This window comes from Chelonia mydas, chromosome 2 (assembly GCF_015237465.2).
Source record: "Chelonia mydas isolate rCheMyd1 chromosome 2, rCheMyd1.pri.v2, whole genome shotgun sequence".
Lineage (NCBI taxonomy): Eukaryota > Metazoa > Chordata > Testudines > Cheloniidae > Chelonia > Chelonia mydas.
The window spans coordinates 3,633,750-3,646,624 of NC_057850.1; the positions used below are offsets into that span (position 1 = coordinate 3,633,750).

The 12,875-nt window shown below is 48.7% G+C and overlaps 1 protein-coding gene across 4 annotated transcripts in view; it reads right to left on the bottom strand.

Annotated features, from left to right (window-relative positions):
- The window catches only part of RECQL4 (RecQ like helicase 4), a 45,611-nt gene that overhangs the window by 23,565 nt on the left and 9,171 nt on the right, over positions 1-12,875 (bottom strand). For all 4 annotated transcript variants that reach the window (XR_006288327.1, XM_043538955.1, XM_037891865.2 and 1 more), the window contains exons 6-8: positions 11,311-12,482; positions 9,183-9,282; positions 3,470-3,599 (exon numbers count right to left, since the gene is read on the bottom strand). Coding sequence is in view for 3 of the 4 variants with exons in the window: in XM_043538955.1 (XP_043394890.1) it covers positions 3,470-3,599; positions 9,183-9,282; positions 11,311-12,482 (1,402 nt within the window). In the remaining variant the exon portion in view is untranslated. The remainder of the gene's footprint in view (positions 1-3,469; positions 3,600-9,182; positions 9,283-11,310; positions 12,483-12,875) is intronic.

A 12,875-nucleotide genomic window follows, 5' to 3' on the forward strand; every position in this document is an offset into this window, starting at 1 on the left:
TCTAACTGGCCCTGCACGTGGAACTGGGAGAATCTCAGAGAATGCTACCATGGAGGTCCTGGACTTCAACCTCTTACCTAGCATCCTAAATTTGGCCTCCAGGATCTCTCTCCTATCCTTCCCTATGTCTCTGGTTCTTATATGTACCACGACCAGCAGCTCCTCCCCAGCACTACACATAAACCTATCTAGATGTCTCGAGAGATCCGCAACCTTCGCACCAGGCAGGCAAGTCACCATGCAGGTCTCCCGGTCCTCGCAAACCCAGCTATCTACGTTTCTAATGATCGAATCGCCCATTACTACCACCAGTCTCTGCCTAATAACTGGAGTTCCCTCCCCTGGAGAGGTATCCTCAGTGGGAGAGGATACCACGACATCATCTGGAAGGACAGCTCCCAGACTGCTGCGCTGGGCATCACAACATGGGGAGTAGACGGCCAGCCCTCTGTGGAGAAAGAGGTGGTTAGGGACTATTTAGAAAAGCTGGACATGCACAAGTCCATGGGGCCGGACGAGTTGCATGAGTGCTAAAGGAATTGGTGGATGTGATTGCAGAGCCATTGGCCATTATCTTCGAAAACTCATGGCGAACGGGGGAAGTCCCAGATGACTGGAAAAAGGCTAATGTAGTGCCAATCTTTAAAAAAAGGGAAGAAGGAGGATCCTGGGAACTACAGGCCAGTCAGCCTCACCTCAGTCCCCAGAAAAATCATGGAGCAGGTCCTCAAGGAATCAATCCTGAAGCACCTACACGAGAGGAAAGTGATCAGGAACAGTCAGCATGGATTCACCAAGGGTAGGTCATGCCTGACTAATCTAATCGCCTTCTATGATGAGATTACTGGTTCTGTGGATGAAGGGAAAGCAGTGGACGTATTGTTTCTTGACTTTAGCAAAGCTTTTGACACGGTCTCCCACAGTATTCTTGTCAGCAACTTAAAGAAGTATGGGCTGGATGAATGCACTATAAGGTGGGTAGAAAGTTGGCTAGATTGTCAGGCTCAACGGGTAGTGATCAATGGCTCCACGTCTAGTTGGCAGCCGGTGTCAAGTGGAGTGCCCCAGGGGTTGGTCCTGGGGCCGGTTTTGTTCAATATCTTCATAAATGATCTGGAGGATGGTGTGGATTGCACTCTCAGCAAATTTGCGGATGATACTAAACTGGGAGGAGTGGTAGATACGCTAGAGGGCAGGAATAGGATACAGAGGGACCTAGACAAATTGGAGGATTGGGCCAAAAGAAATCTGATGAGATTCATAAGGATAAGTGCAGGGTCCTGCACTTAGGACGGAAGAACCCAATGCACAGCTACAGACTAGGGACCGAATGGCTAGGCAGCAGTTCTGCGGAAAAGGACCTAGGGGTTACAGTGGACGAGAAGCTGGATATGAGTCAGCAGTGTGCCCTTGTTGCCAAGAAGGCCAATGGCATTTTGGGATGTATAAGTAGGGGCATAGCGAGCAGATCGAGGGACGTGATTGTTCCCCTCTATTCGACATTGGTGAGGCCTCATCTGGAGTACTGTGTCCAGTTTTGGGCCCCACACTACAAGAAGGATGTGGATAAATTGGAGAGAGTCCAGCGAAGGGCAACAAAAATGATTAGGGGTCTGGAACACATGACTTATGAGGAGAGGCTGAGGGAACTGGGGTTGTTTAGTCTGCAGAAGAGAAGAATGAGGGGGGATTTGATAGCTGCTTTCAACTACCTGAGAGGTGGTTCCAGAGAGGATGGTTCTAGACTATTCTCAGTGGTAGAAGAGGACAGGACAAGGAGTAATGGTCTCAAGTTGCAGTGGGGGAGGTTTAGGTTGGATATTAGGAAACACTTTTTCACTAGGAGGGTGGTGAAACACTGGAATGCGTTACCTAGGGAGGTGGTAGAATCTCCTTCCTTAGAAGTTTTTAAGGTCAGGCTTGACAAAGCCCTGGCTGGGATGATTTGATTGGGGATTGGTCCTGCTTTGAGCAGGGGGTTGGACTAGATGACCTCCTGAGGTCCCTTCCAACCCTGATATTCTATGAGGGTCTCAACTATGGGGTCATTTCATAGAATCATAGAATATCAGGGTTGGAAGGGACCTCAGGTCGTCATCTAGTCCAATGTTCTCCTTCCCTGAGGCTTTCATCCTCCTCAACAGCACAGAGGCTGTCAGACCAGGGGTGGGACCGTTCTACTGTGTCCCAGAAAGTCATCTATGTACCTCTCTGTCTCCCTTAGCTCCTCCAGCTCAGCCACCCTGGCCTCCAAAGCCCGAACACGGTCTCTGAGGGCCAGGAGCTCCTTGCCCCAAATGCACACATACATCTAGCTGAATTGGAGAGAAAAAGGTAAAATGGGACCGAGACCATGAAATGATTAATAAGATCCAATATCTAGCTCTCTGCAAGCTGGTGGCCTGGACAAACGCTTTCAGGACCAGTCACTTTTCTTGGGAACACTGGAATTGCCAGACTGGATCAGACCCAAAGTATCCAGTCTCTGACCAGCATCAGATGCTTCAGAGGAAGGTGTAAGAACCCTGCAGTAGATGTGGGATAATCTGCCCCTACATTAGCTCTCATCCTGGTCTCTAGTAGTTAGAGATTGGCTTAAACCCTGAAGCAGGAGGTTTGATGTCCCTTCCAGTACTTCTCTTTTACATGAACTACTCTAACTCTGGATTCTCTGGTTATCCATAGGCATTCCAATCCCTTTTTCAGTCTTGCTAGGTTCTTGTCCACAATGACATCCTGTGGCAGTGAGTTCCACAATCTAGTTACATGTTTTCTGTAAACGTATTTCCTTTGATCAGTTTCCCATTTTTCAATGTCACTGAGTGTCCCCTTGTTCCTGTGCTGTGAGATAGGGAGAGCAGAAGCTCTCGATCTCCTTCTCTCGGCCATTCATTGGGTTATAGACTTTTAACATGTCCATTTTTCTCTTCTCCGAGGTAACAATCTTAATCTTTTCAGTCTCTTCCTCTGAGAGGTTTCCCGCAAAGGCCATGTCCTGAAACCAGCAGGAGGGGAGAGGAGAGATTCCTATTGTTACTCCTCTTGATGCTTGGCATTGGCAAAGTTCCCTATTGCCTCTGGCAAGCCACAGTCTTTATTGTCCTACACTCCTGGGGGCTCTCTGTATTCATTAGATCTTGTGTTGCATTCGCATTCATTGCTGCACAGCTAACATTTATCTCATGCTGCTGCTGTAATTTATCCAGCATTAAAAGGTAAAGTGGGTTGAACTTTATAACCTAACCTGTTCGTGCAATAAAGTAAAATCCGGGAACACACCCTGCCATGCATCCAGCTGACCCATGGCCACACGTCAACCTCCCAAAATATTACTATTGCCAAGCATGGCTGTCCCGAGCACAGCGTCCTTGTTTATGCAGCAGCTCCCGACACCAGTGCAGGTATCTGTGATGTGGGCTGTTGCTTTTTCAGGTTGGCCCAGCTGGCCGGGGGAGGTAGAAAGCCTTACCTCTGCCCTTACACTCCGAGGCCCAGTGCCCCGTTCCGCCGCATCTGAAGCAGGTATCTGAGCCCCTGTCGAAGCATTTGCCACCTCCTCCAAACCATTCGCCTTTCTTCTGCCACTTCTGCTTCCACACCTGTAAAGGGACCAGCAGGCCTAAGCCAGGGCCTTGCTTGTAAACCAAAAAAGCCCCACCAGAAACAGCCAGATTAGGGACATAGGAACCTCCTACATCTCCACACCCCATCAGTGATCACTCCTGGGAAATGCACCACCTCTGGGGGTGGCAGTCAGCAGGTATGCAACAGTGCACAGCAACACTGTACAACTGTTAGGCCAGGAAGCAAAACAAAGGAGAATTCTGAATTCATTTGAAACTGTAGATGATGGGAGGCTAGAAATGACTTTTGCTGGAAACTGGCCTTTTGGTAGCTCACTTAGCAAACGTGCTGGAAAGGGAATCCTTGTTCTCACCACTGGGATGAAGAAGCCTTAAAACCGTCTGCATTTTCCTCGGTTAAGTTAGACTGTAAGGTCTCTGGGACAGGAACTGCCTCTTGCTCTGAGTTCCATGGAATCCAAGACCAGCAGGGACCACTGCAATCATCTAGTCTGACGTCCTGTGTCACACCTGCCCCAAAATAATTTCTAGAGCGGATCTTTTAGAAAAACATCCAAGGTTGATTTAAAAAGGGTCAGTGATGGAGAATCCACCACAACCCTCGATAAATTGTTCCAATGGTTAACTACCTTCATTGTTAAAAATTTATGCCTTATCCCCAGTCTGAGTAGTCTAGCTTCAACTTCCAACCTTTCGCTGCTAGACTGAAGAGCCCATTATCACGTGTGTGTTCCCCATGTAGGTACCTATAGACTACAATCAAGTCACTCCTTAACCTTCTTTTTGGTAAGCTAAGTAGACTGAGGGTATGTCTACACAGCACAGAAAAACCCGCGGCCGGCCTATGCCAACCGACTCGGGCTTGTAGGGCGCAGGCTGTGGGGCTGTTTCATTGCTGAGTAGATTTCTGGGCTTGGGCTGGAGCCCGGGCTCTAGGACTCTGCAGGGCAGGAAGAGCAGCCCTAGAAAGCAGCATCCCCTCTCTACAGTGCCAGTATCTCTAGCCTATATGTACCCAGGATCTGTAGGATTTGGAGGGCACACGCCCTGCCTCCTCCATGGCGTCCAGCCCCAAAGCAGCATTCACAGCATTTTCTTTGCCCTCGGTCTCCCTTCGCTGCGGGACTTGGGGTGGGGGAGGTCTATTTGAACACTATGAGTCAGAGATCTAAAGAGATCCAAACCCCAGGGGACAGCCCGGCAGGGAACAGTGGCTCAAACACAAGAGAGGTTTATTTTTAAGGAAGTTTCAAAATACAACCAAGCCTTCCTGCACATTTCTGTGATGTTTCCCATCAACTGGAACATGCCACCTCAGGCTCTGAGGTCTGAAATAAACAAAATCAGGAGATTTTCTGATTTTGTTAGATTCTGTAAGAATTTTCTTTCCAAAGCCTCTCCTAGCAGCAGTTGCCGTCCTCACCTGTCCTTGAAGCTACTCAGATGTGATACAAGGACAATCATCATCCAGAGTTAACCCAGGGATCAGCGCTTCCACATAAACTGTTTTGAGAAGCAACCGATAAACCAGATATTTTTATACTGCTTGGTCCCTTTCCCTGTGGATCACCTGTTTGCAGAGGTGTTGTTTAAACATACCAAGCTTTAAAAATAAAGAGGCTTTTCTTTCAGCTAAAATCAAAATGTATTTCTTCCCCCCGTTCCCCGCTTGACATGCTTTCTTTCTCTCATTCCCACAGCTGTCCCTTGAGCATCCCAGCAAATCTTCGCTAGAAGGCTAATAATATATTTCGGTAGCACCTCTCTTTGGAGAAGGCTCCTGTGGGGTACTGCAAATTGTGTTAAAATTAGAAGCTATCACTCTAAGTTTGCAAGGGGTTTCCAGATCCTGCTGGCAGATTAGGGGACTCTGTAGGGAAGTGTGAAACCTGGGCCTTAAGCATTCAGTCTGCTGCAGACATCCAGTCTAGAGTAAGGTGGGGTGAGTTGTGCTTTGCTGCCCTAGGGAGCAGCCTGCTTTGTTTTGCTCTGTTTGTGATTCTTGCATGTTAGAATTCAGAATTCTGGGAAATAGAAGTATTATGTTGCAACCTTCCAGCAAAAGTATTTTGTGTTTTTATCTAAACTTCTCTGTGCATATGCCATGAACATAGCAGCTCCAAAGTATTTTACCCACAGCACCTATTAAATGCACAAACTACATTTATGTTGCACAGTTAAAATTAAAAATGAGGCAGGAAAAGCAAGTGTTATAGTTGCCACAGTAACTAACAACTACACCACACACCTTGTACAGTATGTGGCCTATGTAACTGAATGCACCCCTGTATTCACACCCTACATGCTACTGTAATAATCTTTGTACAAAATACATCTTGTGAGATATCATTTGAAAACTAATAACTCACTGGTTAATAATATCACTATAAAATGTATGTAGCAACATTACATGTAAAGTAATGAATTCCCCATGTGATGTTCTTAGCACATGTTCAAACCCACATAGCCCTGACTAGGCAGAAGTTGTTAAACAGCGTTGTCCTAAACCAGTGGTCTCCAACCTTTTTATGCCCAAGCTCACTTTTTGAATCTAAGGGCAACCCAGAATCTACTCCAACTCTTCCATCTCCCCCTCTCTCCGTCACTCACTCTCCCCCACCCTCACTCACTTTCACCAGGCTGGGGTAGGGGGTTGGGATTCGGGAGGGGGTGCGGGCTCTAGGCTGGGGCCGAGGGGTTCACAGTGTGGGAGGGGGCTCTGGGCTGAGCCTGGGGGAGGGGGTTAGGGTGCAGGAAGGGTGCAAGCTCTAGGAGGGAGTTTGTGTGCAGGAGGGGGCTCCGGGCTGGGGCAGAGTGTTGGGGTGCAGGAGGGGGTTTGGGGTGCTGGCTCTGGGAAGGGGGTCAGGGCTGGGGTACAGCCTCCCGCCAGGCAGCACTTACCTCCACTGTCCTAAACAAAGAAATGTATGTTTACCTCAATTTACATATTAGTAAACAGGCTCCCTGAGGCAGCAAGGCGGGTAAACCAGTTCCTCAAAGAGGAAGGACAAGCCCAGGCCTCTACCCAGGTGTCATCATGGTTAACTACTGATCCCCAGTCACATGGCCATTCTTTGGCAACGAAATGGGGCAGGAGCAGATCGATCTGCATTTTAGCAAACAACCACATGGAACCTCTTTCACCACGAGACCCATGGCTCTGTTCTCACAGCTGCAAGGAACTTTATCTAGAGGTAGCCCTGAGAAAGATGCATTTCAAAGGGTGACTGGACTACAAAAGTGAGGGGCAAAAACACCCCAGGTTCTCTCTCTACCTTTCTCTCTTTTACTTAAGATGACAAAAAAACCAGCCCTTTGACTTTGGAGGAGTTCCTGACCTGACAGTTTGGCCAGCAACATTGCTGGGAACCCATGGTAAGGATTTTACCTTGAACCAAGTCTAGTTTGTTAAGTTTTAGCTGCTAGAAAGCATTTTATCTTTATTTCTTGTGTAACTATTTCTGGCTTTAATGCCTTATGCTTGTACTCGCTTAAAGTCTCTTCGTGGTTAAATGAACTTGTTTTATTTTCTAATCAAAAACTAATCCAGTGTTGTGTTTAAACTGAACCGTTTGCTACTTCAACTGGAGTTACGCAAACGGTTGCATATTGACCCCTCAATGGACCTGTAATATCTGAGCTGTCCAGGAGAGGGCTGGACAGTGCAGAATATGTCTTGAGGAAAATTCGGGACTGGGAGTGTGTCGGGGTCACCCTGCCAGTAGTAACCAAGGCTGGTGGAAGCCAGGGTGTGACTGCTGTGTTGCTGTTGGGGTCAGAGTTGTGGCTATTCACAGACATTCAAGGTGTCACCTGCATGCTGGCAGGCTGCTTGTGAATGGCTCAGGTTGGGGGCTACTACAGTAAAGCATTGTAAGGCACCCAGGGTTGCAGGGCAGACAGTGACATAACCCCTCACTGGAGAACTGTTTCCAGTAACACCCCTTTCAAAAAAAATGGTTGACGGGAATTTGCTCAAAACAAAAATGATCTTTGGGCAGAAACCAGGAATGCAGTTTCACCCTAAAATGTGAACCTTTCAGAAAAGCCTGTGAAAACGGGACTGAAGAGATTGTGGGTCAGTGATAGCACTCGCTACCAAGCAGAGCTACAAGGCAGGAATCCTTTCACATGTGCAGCAATCTCTGCAGCTAAATGCAGTGGTGCTTAACCCAGCAACATTACACAATTTAGGACAGGAAGGGAAGTCAACTGTATCCAATTCAAGCTGTGTCGACTGGAGGCAGATTAAAGGAGGCAGAATGCAGCCAACAATGGTAGAACTTGGCTGGAACATAAGGGTTAATTCCACTGCTCTTGCAAGAAATGCCTTGGGAGCTTTGACCTCATCTGATCGGTACCTCTGTTTAACATCTTATCTGAGCAGGTTGGAATTCGCCACATTATACAAATATTCATCATCTACAAACAAAATCTGTGCTGTTGAATTCCCCGTTATTTAACAATTCTTTGCTTGGCAGCGAGATTAAGCCAGTGCCAATCGCCTGTGGATCATCAGATCAGCGAAGCACTGAAGTGTTGCCACGATGTTAATGGAAGGCTGTTTCTCCTACTGGATTCCAGTACACTGGGCGTGTTTTGCTGAGAGAGTGATTCTCTAAACTAAACCAAAACTAATTCTACAGCATGCCCCGCGGCCGAAGGTGCGAAGAATCTCACTCGGGGCTCTCGCGTGGCCTTTGGAAAGGAGGAACTGGACAGATTTTAAAGAAGCCAAAGGAGCATCCTGCCTGGTGAGTTCTCTGTGCTCTATCATTGCCTTAGGCATGTTAGACGGAATGGCATATTCTACAGCACAGGCCTCAACACTTCAAAGGGATCCTGTCAACGTCAGAAGGTCAGCAGCAGGCTCCTGCCTGAAAGTCTGCTGCAGGCTGTGGTTGCAAGCAACACTGCAGGCCCTGATCCGACAAGGTTACTCCCCACGGACAGACCCTGGCACTCACTGACATCAGTGGGGCTCTGCCTGGGTGCAGGGTTCTGCCCTCAGAGTAACTACCAGGATCAGGGCCTAAGATCCCTATAAGTTTGAGATCAGAGAGCAAAAATGATTCTCTTCTTCCCCTCCATTCATTTACCACATGCAACTGACAGCACTTTGTCCAGTCAGTCTCGCCATTCTTCAGCCCCACTGCCCAGCCAGTCACCGTCTCCCAGTCGTGTGGCTCTTTCACGCAACAACAGGGAGAGGAAATGTTTAAAAAAAGAAGAAAGGAATTTTTTGACTGTAAAACCACAGAAACTAGCAGGAGGTTTCAGGGGCCAGGGCAGAACCTGAAACTGCTTTAAACTTACTTGAAAAAGTGACTAGATTTCAAGCTTGTTGAGTCCCTTAATAAAAAAGGCAAAACCTAGCAAGCAAGCGGGTATAAATACCTAGCTCCATCAGAAATAGGGTCTGCAGCACAGAATGAAACATTCAGAACTGCTCATAGCCTATGCTGCGGGACGGCGGGGATTGGGAAGGAGAGGTTAGCAGCATGGAAACACAGGAAAATGGGAAATGAGGGCTGTTGCTCTTTTATAAAGGGGGATCCTCCCCTTAATTAGCACTCACCAAGCAATTGGTCATCTCACCTGCTTGCGAAGGCGATGTCCTCTCAACGCGTAACCTTTAACGTGAGATTTCTTCTTCAGGTTGAGTCTGACAAAGTTGCCGTCTTTCTTTACAGGGGCCCTGGAAAAGCAAGTCCAGATGGTAGAGTCAGGCAGCGTGTATGTTGCCCATGAAGATGCACTGGATTGTATTCTTGCTGCAGTGAAAGCTGGACAGCATCAAGGAAGGCAACATGGAGCAATGGTGAGAGATGGGAATAGGTCTAGTTTCATTTTCCCAAGCAGATCGAAATGCAAGTAGTAAAGCTGCATCACTGGTGAAATGAACACCAGGCTGCTCTTCCCCAGCACCTCCCATCCAAGGATTTCAAAGTGCTGCAGAAACGATTAATCTTCACAACCCCCCACGACATAGATATCATCATCCCCATTTTATAGAGGGGGAAACTGAGGCATGGAGAAGCTAATGACCACATTTTCAAATCTTGCTTTTCTCATTCTGGGGGCCCTGATTTTGGAGAGGCCACCTTGAGACACTTTGGCTTGACTAGCAGAGGGGTTAAGCACCCACAACTCTAATCAAAGCCAATGAGTGTCTGTGAAAAAACAGGCGCAAGGGGTCTCATGTTGGGAACCAAAAATTAGTGGAGACTTCGGACAGTGTTGGCTTAAGTGTGGCCCAAAGTTACACGCTCCGTCTGTGGGAGAGCCAGGAATGGAACCGAGATGCCCTGACTCCAAGTCCCATGCTTTCCACATGAGACTACCCAAGAGAAGGGCCAGATTCTGCCACTCTCATACACACACTGAAAATGACCTTATTCTGAGAACAACCCCATTGATTTGGGTGGGGGTGGGGAGCTGGGGAAAAAAATCTGTCCCCAAGCTATATTTTTAAAGCAATGTTTAAAGAACTCAATACATGCTTAGTAACATAGGGAGGGAGATATTCTGAAACAGTCAGTACTGATCGCTACTCTTCCCCTCAAGGCTTCAGAGCTAGTTTAGAACCCCTGGAGTCACTGCAAAAGGAGCCGGCAGCTCAGCACTTACTTGTGCTTACCTCGATAAATGCTCTGGATAGAGATCCTCTTTCTCTGTCAATATTTAATGTGCCATCTGCCTCAAAACGGGACGTGGAGGTGCTTTGACAAGTAGATTGGAAAGTCATCTAGCTTCCTTGCAGCACCTCCACTGGGCTAGCTTGTACTGCCCGCTACACTGGGCTGGGTTTTAATAGTTTATTTTCCCCTACACTGCTTGCAATCTCCATTTTGGGGCTTGAAAAAGCCCCCTCTCATCCTAAACCTCCCCTGCTCCCAATTTGCATTTGGCAACTCCCCTGCTCAGCTTCCTTCCCTTCCCTGGTTTGGATTTATTTCTCCTGTTACATCAACATCACCCCTGCTATCAGCAGCTGGAGGGTTTAGTCACCTGCTCATTGCAGAGAGCCAGACTCTCCTCTCAGCTACACCAGATCAAACTCTGCTCCCCCATAGCAATTCTCAGCTGGTATACGGTGTCTCAATGACCAGAGCCAACTGTCACAGTCAGAGCAGCCTCTAAACTGCTCCAATTTATGCCAGGGCCAGCTTGAGAATTGGGGCACTTTAACTGGTTCCTTGACTGCTTCTCTCATCTGCAGGACCAAGTGCATCTTCGCACAGGAGAGGATCTGGCCCATAGTTAAATAAATATCGACCTTGCACACTCCAGAAGTGCTGGCAGGAAGCAGGCTACATTAGGGCACAAGGATGTTCATTCAGTATTGAAGTCAACTGGGAAAGCACTTGCACCTTGGAACGCCAGCTTAGGCCAGTTTCAGCACACGTTTCAGACGCCGTTCAGGTCCAAGCAGGTTTGAACCTAACCCGTTTATTTTACTGCCAGGTGGTTTCCAGGAACTGCAGATGACACTCCAAGAGTTGCCCATCTTACACACCTGGGAGATGGTGAGCTCTAGATCCCTGGCCACTTGGGTCAACAGGGAGCATTGCATGGCGGAACCCTTAGTCTCCAAGGGCTGCCTCTCTATACTTAAGACAAGGACAACTTCTGGCTACATCATACAACCCTGTGGGCTGCACATTGGCCACCCCAGCTGTATTCCCAACCCCAAGGCTGAGCCACCAGAAGAGACCAAACCCACCTGCAGACGCTGGCTCTGCTGCTCCATTTGTGCTTCCCCTCCCCTTCGACTTCTCCAAGGAGGTTTTCAGAGAGCATTGGCACATCCCTTCCCTTCTCCTCTTTAACCTCCACAGGCTCCCCATCCTCTTCCAAGTTGCTTTCGCCTGGCTTTGGCTCACAGATGGCCCCTCTCACTTTCTTCTTCACGGAGACGGGGTTGTCTCTGGCTGATGCATTAGTCCGCCTGCGCTTTGGCGCCACAGCACCATCATCTTTGCTGGCTGTGGCAGTTCGCTGCCTCTTTTTATGGGTCTCTTTGACCTTCTTGGGTTGACTGGGCCCGGCCCCTGTTCTACAAGAGGCTCCTCCTTCCCCTCCTGAAGTGTTCCCAAGCTTTTCCTGCTCTGCTCCCTGATGGGCATCCTTTGGGAGATTCTTAGGTTTACTGACACATTCTTTGGCAATGCTGATTTCAGTAGCACCAAGCGTTGAGTCCATCCTGCCATTCCCTTGGGTTTCACTAGTACCCTGCTCATCCTTCACAGCCACCCTGTAGTCATTTCCACCACCTTTAATTAGATCATCCCCCTCCAGGGCAGCTCCTTGCCGGTTTCTCCTAGAAGGATCCCAGTGTTTCTGCAGCTTCCAGCTCCCCAGGGGGCAGTTTCCAAGAGGTGGAACATTCTCGCTTTCCAGGGACTGAGCCCTAACTCCAGTGGTTTGGTTCAGGGAATGGTCATGCAGAGATTGGTCAACATTCGCCTGCAGGGCAGGGCCTGCTTTTGTCTGATCTTTGTTCCTGCCATTTGAGGTAGAAGCACTTTCCTCTCTTGGTCTCTCCCCTGCTTTCTCCCTGATGCCCTGACACCTGTCCAGCCAGCCAGGATCCAGGGAGCCCAGTCTCTGGGCCACCGTCTGCTTCAGTTGCTGGAATTTATTTACCTCAGGGCTCGGCTTCAGCCCTCCAGAGAGGATGGTGGGGGCCAGCCCCGATATCGATGGCGGGAGGAGGAGGTCTCCTGGCTCGTTAGGATCAGAGTTAGTAACGCAGTCTTTGTCGCTTTTCAGCGATGGCATCTGGGGGGGCTTTGGAGATGCACCCTGGTTGCTGTTTTCCGAGCTCTTCTCCAACAGGAGCACAGCTGGCTTCCCTCGGGGAGTCAAGGACTTCCTCAAAGTTATAGGATGCTCCTGCAATCGGAATTAAACAGCAGTAAGTTTTCAGCATTCCCAGTCCCAGTCTAGGCCCTACACTGCTCCTCTCCGTGCTACCCCTATGCACAGACACCCTTGGAATCCTGCTTCCCCAGGCCCTTTCCCTGCCCAAATCCAAGTTGCTCCTACAGAATCACTTCTTCCAGGATGTCCACAACAAGGGACACAAACCAACAGCTAAAAAGCAGCTCCAACGCATTCCTTCCTCTGGGCTTCCAGGTGCCTCCATCAGCTCTGCCAGCTCTTCAGGGCAAAGACTGGCTTCACTGCACAGCCTCAAGTGCAGTGTCAGCACATATATAACTTAGAGCAAGCCCCAAAGAAAACATTAGCTCTTTAAAAACCAATGAAGAGCCAGTCATGCTAGCA